General features: G+C 45.1%; 1 protein-coding gene across 1 annotated transcript; it reads right to left on the reverse strand.

The window, feature by feature from the left end:
• Positions 1-388: 388 nt before the first annotated feature.
• LOC311033571 (small ribosomal subunit protein mS39-like) lies at positions 389-2,361 on the reverse strand. The gene has a single exon (XM_084041144.1). It carries the CDS (start codon positions 2,213-2,215, stop codon positions 428-430), a length of 1,788 nt encoding a protein of 595 aa, XP_083897270.1. The 5' UTR covers positions 2,216-2,361; the 3' UTR covers positions 389-427.
• Positions 2,362-19,931: the final 17,570 nt, after the last annotated feature.

A 19,931-nucleotide genomic window follows, 5' to 3' on the forward strand; every position in this document is an offset into this window, starting at 1 on the left:
ACTTGTTCCTTCATTCCCTTCATTCCCTCTTCTCGTCTGAACACAGAGCTTATTCCCTCAGTTTCGCCAAAGATTTGTTAGCTTAACTACGTTTCAACCGGCCAGGATCGACTTCTTCTAGCTCACCACTGTTGCTCGGCCAGCCCCAGGCTAGCCCTGACTCCACGTGTTGCGGCCCGCTAGCTATCAAAGCTAGCTCGACGGGAAACTCGTGGTTGGCAGGCCTTCCTCAGAGTTTTCCCAGTCAGGAGTGAGTCAGGCCCAGAGCTAATCTCACTCCCCGCCCAAGCCTTAGTCGAAGCTCCAGAGGCCGAGCTAAGAGCATGGCGTCCGGGACCAGGCGGAAGACCCGGTCCAGCGCCGCCCCTCTACAGAAGTCCACTGGGGGCCACTGGTATGAGGAGTAGTTTTTCCTCTAGTCCCTAGTCTATGCTGCCACCTCTCTCTCCAGCTCACACACAATGGACCTCTGCTCTTGCGTCAGGTCAAACTCTTTCAGCGCCTGCTTGGCCAGTGTGGGCGTTGCTTGGAGACCAAAGGAAGCGGAGAACTGCACCAGCTCCACCGCCCTCTGGTTGGCGCCCTCGCTACCACACACCGACAGAAACTCCTCCAACATGTCATCAGTGGGAACTCTGTTCTTAGTCTTGAAGCGCTGTAGCATCTCCCAGGCCTGCTGGGTTCTGGTGGCTCGTAGCAGCAGGACGGTGACGTGGGACAAAGAAGAGTTGCTCCACTCAAGTCTGCTCCTTTCCCCCTCATACACATTCCTTATGTCCAGAGCACAGGCTGCAAAGGACTGCTGCACCTCAGGACTGTGTTTTTCTCTGGCCATCACAGCCAGCAGTTCCTCCACCAATTCTGACTTGTTGTCATGACCAAGGGCCCTGATATCCTTCCATACGGTGGGAAGAAGGTCCAGGCGACCGTCTGTGTCCACTACCTGGAGCAAGTTCCTCATGCCCTGAGGGCTCGGGTAGTAGCGCGAGGGAACGTGTTGTCGGTACCACTTCAACACCACGTCTATGTGCTCCATCATACACAGCAGGCTGAAGAAACGACCGTAGTAAAGACTCTGCTGGTAGGAATCTCCCAGAAGCCTCCAGTTCTCACCTACTTCCATCAGGCTGTGCAGTCTGTAGGCCTGCTCCATGTCTTTAGTGTCTAGACATATTCTCATGGCGTTGGAGAAGAAGTGGACGTCGTCGGGGTCCTGGCATGTGAAGCTCTTTCCTGCCACCTCCAGCATGGTCTCTTGCAGTATGTCAGTGCTGAGGCTGTGTGCAGGGGTGGCTCCTCTGTAGAAGATGGCCAGGATATGTTCAAACGATGCCAGGCAGGGTGCAATCCCCATGGCCTTCATCTCATTCAGTGTGTGAAGGCTCATGGCTTTGGCTAAAGAGCCACAGCGCCTCAGAGATTTCAGAATGGTGTTGAAAGTCAACAGGTTGGGCTGAACTTTGTGCTCCTTCATCTGGTTCAACAGCTCGGTAATGAGGTCCCATCTCTCATTGTATTTTTCTCTGACCAATGGAGCAGCTGCAATCAGTGCGTTGAAAACATGAATATCACCTATCAATCTGTTGTTAAGCATATCTGTGTAAATGTTGAATGCCTTCACGTATGCTCCATGCTTCACCATGCCCCTGATCAGAGCAGAGTAGCATGCTGTGTCTCTCTCTGACAGCAGGCCGAAGATCCTCTCTGCGTGGTTGTTGTTGTCTTTCCACGGCAGGAAGTCTGAGGCCCGGCGCGGCCTGCCTCCTCCTCTTCTCCTCCTCACCTCCTCCCGGGACTCCTCCTGGGCCATTTCCTCCGTCTCAGGTCCTCCTTCTTCCTGCAGAGGGTCTCTGTCGCCATGGAGACAGACGAGGTCCAGCAGGTCATGGATTGTCTCCAAGGAGATGACTGCGCCAGCTTGCAGCAGTTGATCGAACATGTCGACGGCGGCTGTGACATTCCTCAGACTGATCCTCTCCTTCAACACCTCCTCACTCACCACCTCAAGACGCAGGGACACCGTGTCTGGCATCAGACACGGTATGTGGGGCTCAGCAAAGTCTTTGGTGAAAAACTTTGGATTGGTGTTGACAAAGTATTTGGCTGCAGCTTTACCGGACTCTTGAGAGAGAGAATACAGCTTAAACTCAGCAGAGGTCCTTGGGGAGAGGTAGGGGTCATCCTGGAACTGGTATGGATGAGCTGTATGGTCCATGCTTACAGTAGAGGCCAGAGCTTGCAGTACAGCCTCCTTGCTCCATGTTTTCCTCTTGGGAAGGACAATAGTGTCTGTAGACTCTGCTTTGGCCGTGGCAGTGTGTTGTTTCGTGACAGGACTCCAAACAAAGCTCCTCAGTTGGAGGTTATTTACTCTCAGAGTCCTGCTGTTATTGTACAGGTAATGTCCTACATGCCTGCCTCCTGCCGCCGCCATGTTGGAAACACAAGGCATTCTGCGAGGACTGAACCCATTAGCCTTGTAGATATCTGTATCTGTCCTTGTCCCTTGTATGCCCATGAATGGAGATCCCTGATGTCATCAGTATGTGCCCATATATGGGCATGCCTCCTTTTGTGCCCATATATGGAGCTGACTGATTTGTTTGCGCCTGATGCCTTGACGGCACTTTGAGGTTAGACAACGCACTCCATATTTGGGCCTAGCTGCATTGAGAACTCCTTATATGTTTATGGCTGAGTCATGGTGACATGAGTATTAAGCCAATTTTAATATAGGATAGGATTCATATATTGTACATGTAGGCTATATTTTAGAGACAGAATAGAAAGAGTTTTGCCATCTCCGTTCACACCATCAGTCAGCAAACGTAGCGTTTCTGACGCATCATTGACACAACTCTCAATATACAATCAATATCCTATCCTATCCTATCCTATCCTATATAATACATTTCTAAACCCTAAACCCCCCCAAAAAAACTGCCACTGTGTGGGACTAAACACAAAAACAACATATCAATGTCACTAACAAGACACGCCACAACGTGCAGAATTACTACGCGCAGTCTGTAGGCCACTTCATACTGCTCAGCACACATCTGCCCCCTCGCAGCATAATTAATTGCGGCCAACACAAACTCAAAACATTACAGTCGGCCATGTTGTTCCTTAGCGTCATCGCCGACCACCGCCCAACGAGACCCAAGTGAGGTCAGACAACACACTCCATATTTGGGCATAGCTCCATTGGGAACATCTCCTATTATGGCTTTATATATTATAGAGACCAACAAACACAAAGCACCGCGCAGCGGATAGGGGGGAGGGGCGCGCAGCGCCCCGACCCTCTAGTACTATACATTGCTGCTTTTTATTTTCATTAATCTCCAAAGTGCTTTGACATAATTTGTCTCAGACATTTAGTCATTTGTCATTTCTGGCGACAGATAATGGGACAAAGTTTGTGCTGTTTCTCTCCATTCATTAATTTCCAACTGTTTGTGTTTGTTGTAGGTTAATACATTAATGTGTAATGTGCCTACAACACAGACCATCAAGAGCAGATGAGAGAGTGTGCCTTGCTACAGCATGCTGGTGGACCTGGTGGGCGGCGAAAATGGTGGTCCTCAATGACACCAAAACTGCTTGTGTCCCGTTTAGAAGTTGTTGGGCTATTTGTTCCAGTACATTTTCACACACATAGACTGACTTGGTTATCAGCATCTACCCATCCAGACTATTAGTAGCAATGGTTGCCATTAATGCAGTGCCCGGGGAGCAGTTAGGGGATAAGTGTCTTGCTCAGGGAGACTTCGACACATACAGTACTAGACTGGGCGGAGCCGAGGGGTGAACCCGTGACCTTTCGATTCCCAGATGGCCTCGCTACACACACGGCTATGGCTGATCCCCCAAGCCCTCAGCTGCCCTCCCAGCAGAAGCTTGCGTCACATTTGTTTCACAGGCTACTTCCATCTGGGACCTCGGTTGCACAATCGATGAAGGGGTGGTCCCTTTTTTTTCCAAGCTACTTGGCAGGTGATTGGATGATCCCGCCCCTAGCAGCCGCTGATTGGTTCGAACACGCAGCAGTGCAGGCAGCTCTACTATCTGAGCAAGTCCAGATGGAGGCTGTATTGTGAAGTCAATACCGCCCCCATCTGGTGGGGGCGGTAGTCAGGTTAGGTGTTGACCCCCTTGAGTAAAAAATGTACTATTTCTAAAATAAATACAATTTTAAATGTTTGTTATAGAGGGCAATTATAATGTATTAAGGCATAAAATGCTTATTAGCCAGGGATCCTTTTAAGACCGGGAAAGAATCTCTGTCATTTTTAGATATTTGCGTTGGCTATTCAAAAATAGCAGATATACCAGTTCACAGCTCGTGCCACACCACAAGCTTGTACATCTGCTAGTTTTGAACATTTTTGAAAAATCTTGAAAGTGTGAGAACAACTGATTTAGAAGGCATTTGTAGAATCGGCCTCAGGTTAAGGGTAAGCCAACGGGTAAGCCATTTCCACTATATTCCTTTACCTGTCAGTACTAACATACTCCACTGCTATCGCTGTTCAGCTGCAGCTGCGCAACCAGGTTTAACACCTCAATCCACCTGCCAGATCCACACCAGTGGTCCACACGAGGTCCTGGCATACAGCAGGCAGCCATGTGTGCCGCTGTCAGTGTGTACGATCTGGAGCCAAGTTTTTCAATTCCAGTGTGAAGTGACAGCCATATCTGATTATTGAGAAGCGCTGAATGGGGACCACTGGTCAAGATGTGATTCTGTAACATACCATTAAAGGTAAGATGGCTGAGGCCCAGGGCTGAAATATGTGAATATATGCTCAGAGAGAGGTGCGAGTTAGATTCAGCCATGCAGCGCTCATTTCTCTCCACAGAAATAGAGAGGGTAGGAGTGGGGGTATGGTAGATCCCCCCTTCTCTCTCTCTCTCTTTCTCTCTCTGTCTCTCACGCTCTCCCTCTCTCACACACACACACACACACACACACACACACACACACACACACACACACACACACACACACACACACACACACACACCCACACACACACACACACACACACACACACACACACGTGTATTGGTGTGTGGGGTACATCCCCCCTTTGCGCCTCTCTCACACACACACACACACACACACACACACGCACGCACAAATAAAGCCCCCTGGCTGGCTGTTACACTTCAGCCACCATGGCCCTCTCCGTGCTCACTCATTATAGCTTATCACAGAAACGCAGCCAGGCTGTGCCGCTCTGCCACACACATGCGCACACATACACACTTCAGTCATACACACTTTCCTTTGCCCATGTGTGCTGTAGGCACACAGTCTCAGTGCCTCACATAGGCAAATAAGACACCCATGCATGTACGTACACCCACACGGACGCTGAAGCATGCATGCATGCACACACACACGCGCACACACACACACACACACACACACACACACACACACACACACACACACACACACACACACACACACACACACACACACACACACACACACACACACACACACACACACACACACACACACGGGCCCCCAGCGACTGGCACCAAACGGAGCGGTTCCTCACATTTTAATAAGGCTAATTCCTCATGCTTTCACATATCTGGCCCTGCGGCTGACATTATATGCATCAAGGAGCAATTAATAACTTTCTCAGGCCAAATGGCCCCAGCAACACTTCACCTTTTCAAAGATCTCTTAGTGGGTGATGAGGGGATGAGTGAGCGATCAAGCATTTGGCAGAGAGAGGCCCGCTGCATGACTAACGCATAATATCACTGCAGTCCTGATGGAGTCATGGACTCATTTCTCAAAGTGTACATATTATCCACATTCCTCTTCAAGGCTTCCTCATATTTCTTAGGTTTAAAAAAAATATATTATTATTGTTGTCTCCACCAGGCCTCAATGCGTGGCCAAGACTATGTTTTGCCCCCTGTCCGTCTGTCCTTTTGGGTGCCCGTCCGTCCGTCCATCCGTCCGTCCGAGGACAGCTAATCTATGGCACCGTTTGACCAATCGGCATGAAACTGTGCACACACACTCCCTGGAGGCCAGAGAAGAACCTCTGCTTCAAGTATTTCACATTGGCCTGTTATAGCGATTTTTGCAAAACCCATTTTTTAGCGGCGCTAGCCGCTCTATACCTTTAGGTATAGAGCGGATATTAGCCCTCTATACCTGGCTTTTGCGTCAACGTTCTGATTGGTCAGGCTCGCCAACGTTCTGATTGGTCAGGTCCGTCAACGTTCTGATTGGTCAGGCTCGCCAACGTTCTGATTGGTCAGGTCCGTCAACGTTCTGATTGGTCAGGCTCGCCAACGTTCTGATTGGTCAGGTCCGTCAACGTTCTGATTGGTCAGGCTCGCCAACGTTCTGATTGGTCAGGTCCGTCAACGTTCTGATTGGTCAGGCTCGCCAACGTTCTGATTGGTCAGGTCCGTCAACGTTCTGATTGGTCAGGCCCGTCAAGGTTCTGATTTGTCAGGCAAGGGGACTATTCATGACATCACTATGATGTCAAGGTTTATTTTCTATTTCCTCATGTTTTTTTTTGTATATATTTTTATTTTCTCATGCTTTTCCCCCTTCTTTTTTTGTATATATTTTTAACGGCGATGGTCCAGCTCTATACCTGGCTTTTCCGTCAACGTTCTGATTGGTCAGGCCCGTCAAGGTTCTGATTGGTCAGGCCCGTCAAGGTTCTGATTGGTCAGGCCCGTCAAGGTTCTGATTGGTCAGGCCTGTCAAGGTTCTGATTTGTCAGGCAAGGGGACTATTCATGACATCACTATGATGTCAAGGTTTATTTTTTATTTCCTCATGTTTTTTTTTGTATATATTTTTATTTTCTCATGCTTTTCCCCCTTCTTTTTTTGTATATATTTTTAACGGCGATGGTCCTGCTCTATACCTGGCTTTTCCGTCAACGTTCTGATTGGTCAGGCCCGTCAAGGTTCTGATTGGTCAGGCCCGTCAAGGTTCTGATTGGTCAGGCCCGTCAAGGTTCTGATTGGTCAGGCCTGTCAAGGTTCTGATTTGTCAGGCAAGGGGACTATTCATGACATCACTATGATGTCAAGGTTTATTTTTTATTTCCTCATGTTTTTTTTTGTATATATTTTTATTTTCTCATGCTTTTCCCCCTTCTTTTTTTGTATGTATTTTTAACGGCGATGGTCCTGCTCTATAGACGGATTTCCGCGCGACGTCATCACAGAGCAGAATGCGCAATCTGCGCATGCTCGGGGAAAACGAATTGTTGCGCCGTTCACTCTGTTGTTATGTTCGGGAGTTAGATAGCCATAATTCTGCTATTATAGGCATAATAGGCATAATGCTGCTATTATATACAAACAGATCCAACTTCCGACAAATCATTTTTATTGAGTAAACAAGGTATTACAAACTGCATAATTTAATCTACTTTCATTAAACCCGGTGAAGATCATTTATTTTATGAATGGACATTTGACCAGAGCTGCTGCGGGTAATGGCGCCCTCTATAGGCTACCCCCGGATCTGCACGGTCATATCCTCTCATGTTTACTAACAGGAAACCTGTCTATACCTGGCTTTTCCGTCAACGTTCTGATTGGTCAGGCCCGTCAACGTTCTGATTGGTCAGGCAAGGGAACTATTCATGACATCAATATTATATCATGAATACAAAATTAGATGGTTTATATAAACTGTAAAAGTCCGGAACATAAACACTCTGGGTACAGCTTATAAATTGTATAGATTATTTCATAACACATACATATCTTTCTGGTACCACATTTATACACACGCACACACAAAGTTTATTTTTTAGGTACCCACTCTATCAGCTATGACAGATCAGTTTTTGCCACTTACCTTGGAATGCATTTGGTGATTCGCTTCCAATGGCACTATTTAGTGCCACTGGAAGCCTTGAAATAAATTTACAGAGATTTAATATTGTTTCTCTAGTAGAAACACATATCTATGACAAAATATATCAAAGGCGCCGCTACCTTCACACAGGTGTGATTTTTTTATATTACTCCTACAGATTTTGTACAAACATCTCGCAAATCGGTAAACATTATCTCTACTAGACCATACCCGGTGGACGCATCCGTGGGGGGATATGCGCACATGATCTGGCAACCCGGGAGGCAGTTCGTCCCATAGCTGGGCAGCCCCGTAACCATGGCGACAGTGTTTGACACAAAAACGCTAATAAGAAGCTGAGATTTGATGAAATTGAAAAACGGGCTTCACAGTTAAGTTCAGATGGTAATGGTCAATGGCTGTGTGCAAAATCAGAGCAATTGGTCCAGCCACTGAGGAGAACCGGGTAGCTTCACGTACTCACCTACTCACCACTACAGACAGAGGTTACTAGAATTATAGTAGGATAGTCATGTGATCAAGATGGATCTCTCCAATTTTTCATATTCCATCCTGATTGGCTAAGATTGGCATCTAAAGTTTGCAGGAGTGCCTTGCTTTGAACAAAATGCCTCAAATCACGAATGCAGTGCCCGATTGCCATAAAACTTTGCACGCACATTCCAACTAGGCCCAGGAAGAAATCCCGCCCTTTTCACATTGGCCTAATATAACGCCACCAGCAGGCTGATTTTTGCAAAACATTTTTTTGCAATTACTCCTACAGCTTTTGTCCAAACATCACACAGATCGGTACACATAATCTCTATAGTTATGTCATCAAGACAGATCCATCCGATTTTCCATATTTCATCCTGATTGGCTAAGATTGACTTAGATTTTTCTAGTTATTATTATTGTCATTGTTGTTGCAGCACAGTACTTTGTGGACCACACAAAATTGCATTTTGCTTCTTGTACCTTCGTGAGTAGTGACAAATAAATACATTCTTGATTATTCTTTGTTCTTGAGCTATCGGAGGGCAGGAGTATCTAAGTACCGAGACCAATTTGCATGATATAATACAAAGGTACATACAAAAATAAACACACACAAACTCCAGATGAGCTCTTTAATGTACTAAAAGGGAACATAATAATATATTTACGCGCTGTGGCTCTGAAAGCCATCTATAAGAGGTTCTGTCTGTCCATCTGTCTGTCTGCTAATCTCGCAAAAGCTCACAACGCATTGCAAAGCGACGTGTTGTGAGCTTGTAGATCGTCTATTTTCAAATTGCCAAAGTAGATACATAAATAGGTCTAAAGTGGTTTTGTAATAATATTCAAATTCTGCAAAGTAACTACCGGTAGTAACTAAAGTTTTCAGATAATTATAATTGAGTAAAAGTACAATACTCGCCTTTAAGATGTAGTGCAGTAGAAGTAAAAGTATTGGAAATTGGAAATAACCCAGTAAAGTGAAAATATCTCAAAATTCAAAGGTACATTACTTGAGTAAATGTACTTAGTTACTTTCCACCACTGTTGAAATTATTAACTTTTACTCTTTTTTAAATGGGGCTCGGAATGCCCAAATTTTAGTTGCAGTTGAGGACATCTGTCCCACTTCACATGTATAGCAACTAAATTATCTCTGATCTTGTACTTGTAAGTTGCTCTCACAATTTTGTACGTGTAAATTGTAAATGAACATTGTTAACAAAACCTCCCTTCTGTTGTCCATGTTCCCAATTCCCATACAAAGTAAATAACAGAAGTGGGACTCCCCGATCCCTTAGCGACTGTCTCCTTTTGGTTCAGCCCACTGTTATCTTCGCTGCAGATTCTCACCTAGGGACTGATATGGCGATTGTAGTCCCTGACGCCCTCTCCCAGCTAATTACTACCATAGTCATACCCAGCTGGTTCTCTGGATCTGCCTTCTCATTTTGTGGGCCCTGGCTGAGGAGCTGAGAGGATGTACTGTGCACTACCGGCTCCTGGGAGTAGCTATGCACAATCCACCCACCCCTGGGAGAGGAACAGTTTGCTGAAATAAACGCTCTCTTCTGGTTTCTGTTCCTTTTCTTTTCTTTTTTTGTCTTGCTCCATCATTGTAATCATCTCCGCTTATGATTAGATTTTTTTTCTTCCTGTTTGGTTCTGTTCCTTTATTTTATTGTTATGTTATTGTTGTACGTCTGTCTCTCTCACGCATGCATGCATTGCACACACACACACACACACACACACACACACACACACACACACACACACACACACACACACACACACACACACACACACACACACACACACACACACACACACACACACACACACACACACGCGCAGACACACACACACAAATCTCTCTCCTTTGAGCTCTGCTGTTGCCTTTTTCCACAAAAGCATTCTATTTTTTCTTATTTTCCCCTCGCTCTCCATAACTACCCATCTGTCTGACTGTCTCCCCCTTCCCCTCCCTCTGCCACCTCCACCTCCCTCCCTTCCACCGCATTCTCTCTCTTTCCCTGTCCCTCTCTTGGACCCCCCCCACCCCCTCTACACACACACACACACACACACACACACACACACACACACACACACACACACACACACACACACACACACACACACACACACACACACACACACACACACACACACACACACTCTCTCCCTGCCACCTCCCTCTCAGCAGGCAGTGTTTATGCTGGGGATGATGAGGCCGGGCTGTATAATTGGCTACCTAATGCCTAGCTGCTGTTAGCAGCGTTGGCCTAGCATGTTAAAGCCGGCTAGCACCGTTGGCCTGGGGAATGCATTCTGCATTTGCATGGCAGTGTGGCTCATGCAGACGGAATTAATGAACATATCAGTGGGGGGATATTAGTTCATCAATATGCGCCTTCCCTCTCGAGACGAAAGCTATCGCTCCTCATTGACAGATTCATTCAACTATTTAAAATGTTGAAATTGTTATTGAACACATACATTTCTCATCAGGCACCGGCAATAGGAAATCCTTGGTGCATGAATAGCGAGGGGAAGTCTTAAAATAAATGCATGCGTATTCACCCACATTTAGAAAGTGGGCGTAGTGAAAATGTAACTATTTAAACATTTATTGCTCGTGCTCTGTGTATGCAAATGAGATAATAAATAGTGGCTGTGGGTGTGTGTGTGTGTGTGTGTGTGTGTGTGTGTGTGTGTGTGTGTGTGTGTGTGTGTGTGTGTGTGTGTGTGTGTGTGTGTGTTTCAGTTTCAGTTTCAGTTTCTGTTCTGTGTTTCAGTGCATGCGTCTGTTTGTGTGTCAGGCCTACAGTATATATATGTATATGTATATGATGTCTTCTTATGGAAAGCCTCATTGATTGACTGCTGGATCGGGAGATGGAATATCACCTGAGGAGGAGGTGGTGGCGGCGAGAGAAAGGTGGCAAACCTAAACTTCCTGTGCCTCCATTTCCATTTTTATTACTGTGGCCCAGCAAAAGAAACATTCAATTGAATCTCTCTGACTGGCTGATATGAAAAGGGCCACAACCCCCTGAAAACAGACGCTCTCCTCTCCAGAAATGAAATGAGTTATCTCTTTCTACATATCCGAGGCCAAAAGATATTAAAGTCATTTGGCCTTGTCGTTTGCTTTTGACCAAAATAGATAGCACTTGCACTCTGCCAAACCGAAAGACTGAAATGCACAAACAAAGGTTAAATTAAATACATGGATTGGGTCAAGTTCTTGGCATCATAATGCTTTTTTTCTTTTTCTTTTTTACTGTTTTGAAAATACATTGCATTTCCACTTGCACTATTATTTGAAATGTGATGTCCAGTCCCCGTAGCATTTCTATTATGCATAAGTTATCGATGAACTGCATATTAATTGTCATACCTCCACAAAGTGCCTTCTCAGTAACTGATATTAAAAGAAAAGGAATTAATATGGGAAATATGATGACAACAATGGGGGATGAGGTTTTGACACAGGAAATTGGACTGAAATAACTTGGTGACAACATTGATACTTGTGGTCACTTGAATGCATGGAATATGAGCCTTACTTATCAGATCTATAAGAGAATCCATAAGGTTCCTCTATCGCCAGTGCGATGAATCCTGTTTCTAATGATATTGATGTTAGTGTTTTCCTTGTTGATGTTGATAGTTTGCTAATAAGACCGAGAGAGTGACACCCAGGATGAGATTTTACAAGTGTACAAACTCAGCCTGCTTGGAGCTCAATTCTCTCTAGTTTTCTCTCAATCCCTCTCTTTTTTATTTTGCTACTATCTCTCTGCCTATGAGTATGCCCAACTCCACCCTCCCGCCAACCCCACCCTCAGTCCTTCCAGCATCTCTATATCTACCTCTGCCTCTCTCTCCCTGACTTCACTTCTTCCAATGGGTTCTAATTGGCTGAGCCCTTTTCCTCTCTCTCTCTCTCTCTCTCTCTCTCTCTCTCTCTCTCTCTCTCTCTGTCTCTCTCTGTCTCTCTCTCTCTCTCTCTCTCTCTCTCTCTCTCTCTCTCTCTCTCTCTCTCTCTCTCCCCCTCCCTCTGTCTGTCTGTCTGTCTGTCTCTCTTTCTATTTATATATTTCCTGGCGTCAAGCAAATGCCATATTGTGCTTCCTCATCTTTACCCAGCTACCTCATCTTGTCACTTCCTCCCACCAGGAGTTTTTTTGGACTGGCGGAGAGAGAGCGCTGTGCGGCATTGGGATTAGTAATTTGCAGCAGGATGAGGCCCGGCTCCGGGGGAGCCCCCCGGGGGACCCGTGGCTCTGGCCGCCCTCCACTGCCATGCATAGTGATAAATGTGTTTAGTGCCTCTCCTACCAAGGACGGTTAACAATGACAATGTGACAGTTTTGATTACAGGCTTTAGAACCCCGTCCCCCCCGTCCCCCCTCCCACACCCCCTGTCTTTGTCTGTTGCATCATCGTCACCTACACAAGTCTATTATTATAACTTCTTCTTTGCAGAATCTCTTTTGTTGTTGCATTGCAAAATCCCAAGTGTTCATTTAAGTGTGAGGGGTAAATGAAGTGTGTGTGTGTGTGTGTGTGTGTGTGTGTGTGTGTGTGTGTGTGTGTGTGTGTGTGTGTGTGTGTGTGTGTGTGTGTGTGTGTGTGTGTGTGTGTGTGTGTGTGTGTGTGTGTGTGTGTGTGTGTGTGTGTGTGTGTGTGTGTGTGTGTGCGCGCGTTTCTGAATACGAGAATTGGGGATGAAAATAGTGTGTGTGCGTGTTCCCAAGCCAGAGATCTCCTCATTCATCACTCTGTTTTCAAACGGCAGAGTGGTTCTAAATGCTTGCTAAGCAAAAGGAGCAGAGCTCGACGCAAAGAGCAGGAAATTAAAAACATTCATTTATAGTTACTATCTCTGCCAAGGCGCACTTGACTGAGTAATGGTCCTGCTTAATCCTGCTGTATATGTGTAAATGTGATTATTTATTTCATCTATTAGTTTTATACCGCACTCCCTTTTCAGGAGGTAGCTGTTTATCTTCATTCCAAATGTGCCCCCCCCACTCTGCTGTACGGCGAGCCCCGGGTTCCTCTGCTGCTCACCAAACGTGCAGGCACAAACGTCACTGTGTGCCGTGTGGATACCATACTGGAGGGCTGCCGAGTGTCGGCGAGCCCACCCAGGTGCACAGCCAGCAGCTTTGAGAAAGACTGCAAAATACCACCGGCGGCATTGGCGTCCCCGAGGTTTTTTCCAGAGGTGTGTAATGACATAAGGAGGATTAACGAGGCATCAGGTTTTATTTCCGAGCCGGTGAAAAGTACCGTTTGTCGGAAACCATTACCTGCTCTCATCTCCACCTTCCAACCCGTTGTACTTGATCTTCTTTAGCGGTTGCTCTATGGAAGTGCAGATGTAGTGGGTGAGGAGGAAGTCGGAGAGAAAGAGAGAGCAAGTTAGACAGAAAGAAAGAGGTGTGTGCTCAAGTAGCTGCCTCCCAGGCATGGGGGGTGAGGCCACAGACGAGAAGAGCCACAGTCACTTAGCTGAAGCACTTTGCAATCAGACTGACAGGAAGCAAAGCACACGAGCGAGGGAGTCAAATTAGGTGAAAGGCGGGGGTTGTCACAACACCTGCGCTCAGCATGGCTCTGCAACGAGTGTTTGGAGTCCAAAGGCACTGCTGTCATCTCGCCGTATATCCCTGGAGGGAGTCAGAGCCGTGGTAGAGCAGAGGTTAGCCCACAGAGCTTTGCCTGAATCACCCCGACGATACCTGTGCTTCTATTCACTCAATCAAATGTCTTTGTCTCTGTCTGTGTGCCTCTCTCTCCCTTTTTTCTCAGCCTCTTGCATACTTGCTCTTTCCCTCCCCTTGTTTCTTGCTGCCACTGCCTCTTGATCCTCTCTCTTTTCTCCCCAGTGTCTCGCTCGCTCTCTCCCTCTCTCTTTTGCTCTCCGTTGCTTTCATTCTCAGTTCTTCATTCTATTCTCTCCCCACCTCACATTCTTTCTTTGTTCCTCTTTGTTCCTTTTGTCTCTCCATATCACATACTTACTTTTCTCCTCTCTGATGTCTAAATGTCTTGATAAGACTTGGGAGGCTTCCATCCTCTATTCTTAATATAATTCCCCCCCTCTAGCCATATTTATCATCCAAGACACCCAGTCTCTGTTTGCTGATACTTAAAGCTGACATTTGTACGTTTTATATCCTACGTTACCCGGGATCCGAACCTGGGTCTCCTGCGCAAGTGCCACTACAGTTGTGTTAGCTATATTGTATTAAGGAGAAGGTAAAACATCCGCACACTGGTTTAAAGCTCCCAAGACTTTTTTTTATTAATGGCGCCACGTTTCGACCTTATAGGTCTTCATCAGGAAAATATCTGTGTGCGGACCAGTGTGCGGATGTTTTACCTTCTCCTTGATTCTTGCCTTGATGTCCAGCACCTGGCCTAAATACAGGTACAAAATGTGCACACAATCTCCTCTGTGAGCTATATTGTATTAACATACTCTACCATACTGTGGTCAAAATAGCGTTTTCACAAAATAAATATCTGAATTGCAGTTTTGATGCAAACTTGGCAACATAAAACATGACTGTTGTTCTCAAATAATGATAAGGGTAATAATAATAATAATAATAATAATATAAACTTTCTGTAGATGGCTGAGACTCTTCCAGTCTGTCAGGTGATGTAATACTCAGGAGGAAACGTTGAAATGCAAAATGATCACAGCGGTTGAAGAAAAGTGTTTTTTGGGGAGAGAATATTTTTGGGCTCAAATGAAATGAATATATTTTTCCCTTGGAAGCACAAACATCAGCCTCGCTCTCATCTTGGCAGCCTCAGTCTGGGCTCTGGAGACACAATCATAAATGTAATGAGTTATTGCTGTAAGATGGTCTCTGCATTATGTCCAGCAAGCATGCTGCAGTGACTAGTAGCGCAATGCTGAGCTCTCCCACGGTAAAACACAGATGCAAATGAAAGTACATCAAGGAAAAGCACTTACACAGGTACATGTCTATGTAGAGCACTCTATGATAAACCTCGTTGACAAGAGAAACGTCACTTAGAGGTGAAGTGTATAGCAGAGGTAATGTGCATGTTGCAGCAGACAGTGTAGCACAGCCGTAGCAGCAGGGACATCTTGCATAACCAGCCAGTTCAATGACCATACAGGCAGATGCACTCAGGTTGACCAGCTCATTGATTTGTTTATATCTTAACCACACTGTCCTCCTTTTAGAAAAAATAGGCACCACCTTTTTACCATAAGAAGACTGCATAGTGCATATAGTGCTGGTCAGTGTGCTTTTTGGACTGAGTGGCACACTATCAATGTTGGGAATAGTTTTTGAGAAATGAGCATACTATGACGTGGGCTGCTTTTTATCAGCTGACCAATCGCGATAAGTTGTGTCTTGCGAGTGCTCGTCCAACCCTCCGCAACAGGTCTTCAAATTGCCCCTCGCTTAGCCTGAAGTAAGTTATTTACTATATTTTTTAAATTTAAATGACAGTATCAATACTGCGATGTAGAAATACTCTGTTACAAGTAAAAGTCCAGCATAAAACAATTACTTGAGTAAAAGTACAAAAGTATTGGCATCAAAATATAGTAAAAGAACCCATTACGCATAATGTCCCATTTCACAGGTTTCAAATGTATAAAACTAGAGGTCGGGCGCCCGGCCCCCTAGCCGCGCACGGGGCTCTAGCGAGGGCTCGCTTATTTTGGGGTTTCAAAATCGTGGGATAAAAATTGTCCCCAAAAAAGTGTAAAAAAAAATGTAATAAAAAAAAATATATATATATACATGGGGGATCCCCTGGGGGTCCGCGGACCCCCTGGGAGTATTGGGACCCCCGCGAAACAACGCGGACCCCTGTGAAACATCGCTGACCGCTTCTGCTGTTTGTTTGTTTTTTCATGAAGGTGGTTGCTTGTTTCTGACGCACATCTGGCAACATAGACATGTCTGCTTGTCAACCCCGACGTGGCAACCCCGATGCCGACTCGTGTGTTGTTGTGGGGAGATTACAAAAGCAGCTGCGTGGTGTTGGTTGTCTTTGGGATGTACATGGCACGTGAATGACGGACATATTACCGTGAGTGTGGTGTGATAGAGACATGACTAAAGTGAAAGCAACGGCGCGGGTTGAAGCAAAGTGGTCGCGTGTGTTGTTGTGGGGAGATTTCAATAGCGGCTGCGTCGTGTAGGTTTCGGTTTCGCTCGGCGGTGCTCACGCTAAAGGGAACAAAATGGTGTACCCGTAATGTTGTCAGTTTGTGCTGTTGGCAATGAATTATGCTACGAGGAGGCAAATGTGTGGTGAGCAATGAAAAGTAGCCTATGGCACCTGTCAATTAGTCGCGCACGTTGTGGCTTGTGTGGTTAGTGACATGTGATATGTTGTGGTTGTGTTAATGGAAGGGAAACAATGATAACGGAAGTGAATGAGTGAATGATGACGGAAGACGGGACTTATCTGCAATGTATTATAGGATGTATAAAACTCTTTTGAAAATAGCCAAAGTTTAAGTGGTTAATGTATGTTCTGTAATAATAATACAAATATACTAATATAACTAAAGTTTTTCGAATAATTGTAGTGGAGTAAAAAGTAAAAAAAAATGATTGAGTGGAGTGGAGTAAAAGTATAAAAACTGAGAAATACTACTGGAGGTACTTTACTAAAGTAAAAGTACCTTGAAATTTGACTTAAGTACAGTACTTAAGTGAATGTACTTGTTGCTTTCCACCACTGGTTGCGATATGCCCTGTACCGCTGTCGGAGGGTGGGGGGAGGGATGTTGTGTCTTTACTTTCCAGGTGGAAAATCGCTCTAAGCAGTGCTTCTTCTTCATAACAGGTGGACACTGTGAACACACCCTTATTGATGAGTGTCATACAGTAGATCAAAACTGGCATCAGCTTACGTGGCTGTACATATGGGCAATATAATGAACATCCTTGTTGCTCCCATTTCTTTGTAGAGAACTGACCACTTTAACCCTGGCGTTGGGCATGTTTCTTTTGTTCCCCTCCACCTCAAATCCTCTGATGTGAAGGTTCCCGACAGAATAGGGTTTAAGTGGTTAAACAGGTCCTGTTCAGCACCATGGAAAGCGCTATCAGCAGGCTAGAGTGAGATTTGTACCACGGATAGCTCCCACACAAACGGCACAGTAGAATCCGGAGTGTTAATTAACTCTGAACATTACGGGTCCATTTTTACTCTTTCATAGTTAAATTAAAGCTGGATTTTACTGTGTAGAAAAGGCACAGACTAGGAAAGGTGCCAGGCTGAAACCACTTCTCTGCTCTGCCTGAGTACCGGCAGCCGCCTGGTAGTTCCATCAATATTTAGCTGGCTTAAGGTTGTGTGACTGAAAACACCATGGCAATGACCAAGACGAGACATTTTGAAAGTTCAAGCTGTCCGCTTTCTTTATTTATTTTTTCTTTCCTTTTTTCACTTCATGACTGGAATTCCACTCCCATGTACTGAGAAAGTGGCGTCGATCAATTTATTGTCTGGAGCAAATAAATGATTAATGTTGAGACCGGAGGCGGAGCCAGTAAAAAGCGGTGCAAAAATGTTAAGCAGAAAAACACTGTTGGTGTGAATTTGACGTTACTGAATCGCTAGAGTCCTGCTTTCACACTATATTTTATTCCTCATTTCCTATTTAGCCACCAGCCCTGTATTGGTGGTATTTCACCTAAAGATACATTTTTCCGATGATGCTTCTCCGTGACTGACAACCCAAGGTGAGTATATGGCCGAGGTCAGCCTTGAAGCACTGCTTTCCCACCATTAGGGTCATCTTCAGTAAAAGCAACAATCGCTGAGAAGTTGAGGAAAACGGGGAATCCAGGCTCCAATTTCATCATCCAAACCCGTAGGCAGTAGCTGATGATGGCTTGCCAGGCACACAGGAGAAAGACTGAACCAAACCTGTCCACGCATCTGAAGCAGAAATCATGTAGTTGTTTTGTGTATCTCAGGAGTAGCACGCTGCCCCTGAAAGATAGTGAGCAGCAAACAATGTGGAGGCCTTGTTTTTGTTCTCGGCTGTCTTCAGTTACATTATTTACGAGCGAGTTCCAATTAGCGTCAATGTCCCGTAGCTCTCTCAGCGCTAGTAGCGGCGCAAGAGATTTTTACTTGCCGTTGTATGGATTATTCAGCGGGGGTACTCATATATTTTTGCACTTTCTTTACTGTTTTTTAAATAAACTCCCTCACACAGCATCCTCACTTGCATTGAAAAAACCTATGCAAGTGAGGTCCAACCAACCTTCGTCAGTATCCGAAATGGTTTGTGTGTGTGTGTGTGTGTGTGTGTGTGTGTGTGTGTGTGTGTGTGTGTGTGTGTGTGTGTGTGTGTGTGTGTGTGTGTGTGTGTGTGTGTGTGTGTGTGTGTGTGTGTGTGTGTGTGTGTGTGTGTGTGTGTGTGTGTGTGTGTGTATATATATATATATGCAAGTGAGGAAGACGGTGACAGCGGGAGCTTATTTTTTCCTATGTGAACTGTATTTCTTCTCCTACGCACCTGTCAGCTATTCCTTAGTTGTGGAGCAGCATCTTTGTCTTTACTGTGGTTTAAGACATAAAAATAACTAAAAATAACTTAAATGACTCACAATTAAAACACCTTCACTGCAGTATGTTCGGGTGAGAACAAATATTGGATTTTCCTGAGAACAAGCTAAAACTTTAGTGGTAACTTGGGGTGCGGCACTGGCTCAGGAGGTGGAGTGGACAGGTTCCTGGTTTGATCCCTGGCTCTGCATAGCTTCATGTCGAAGTGTCCTTTAGCAAGACACTTACCCCGCACCACTCCCGATTGATCAGGTCGATGCCTTACATGGTTGCCTCTGCCATGTGTGAATGGATGTGGATTCAAGTATTCAGGTCTTCTAATACTCGCTCACTCTGTAACTTGTTATTTCAAAGTACAGAACAGGTATCCTGTGCTGGCCCTTGACCTCTTTGCACGCCACCTTGTGGTTGCTTTGTGTTATTTAATTCCCTCCTAGAAGGTATATTTCTTTTTCAGTTTCGGTTTGAGTGAAACTGAAAGCAATTAGTTCATTCTTTCATCGCAATGTGTTCTCCACAGCTCTCCAACGTTTTGTGTCTTTGAGTAGATATGTCTGTGAGTGAACTCAAATAGTATTGTGCCAAAGTGTGTATGAAAATGTTTGAACTGTGATATGTAGTCAATTTAGTTGTTTTGTAACTTTTAATATAATTTGTTGGTCTACTCATTTCCATGTGCCATGTGAGCTACTATTGTCAGTGATTACATCATCTCTGTGTATATTTTTTCAGTAGTTAACAAATAACAACAGTAGGATTTATTCGTTATTAACTGTAGCAGCTTTTTTGTTTGTAATATTCTAATTTGAATGTTTTTCTGTTTCTACATCTTACAAAAAATGTCAACCCCAAAGTCAACCTACAGTAAAGACTACTCTTCTAAAGAAACTGCTTTATTATTGGGAGTTTGTACGCTACAGACACACAATCTATTAATTTGATACACAACACT

The sequence above is a fragment of the Gymnoscopelus microlampas genome, assembly GCF_963454915.1.
Source record: "Gymnoscopelus microlampas genome assembly, chromosome: 18".
Taxonomy (NCBI): domain Eukaryota; kingdom Metazoa; phylum Chordata; class Actinopteri; order Myctophiformes; family Myctophidae; genus Gymnoscopelus; species Gymnoscopelus microlampas.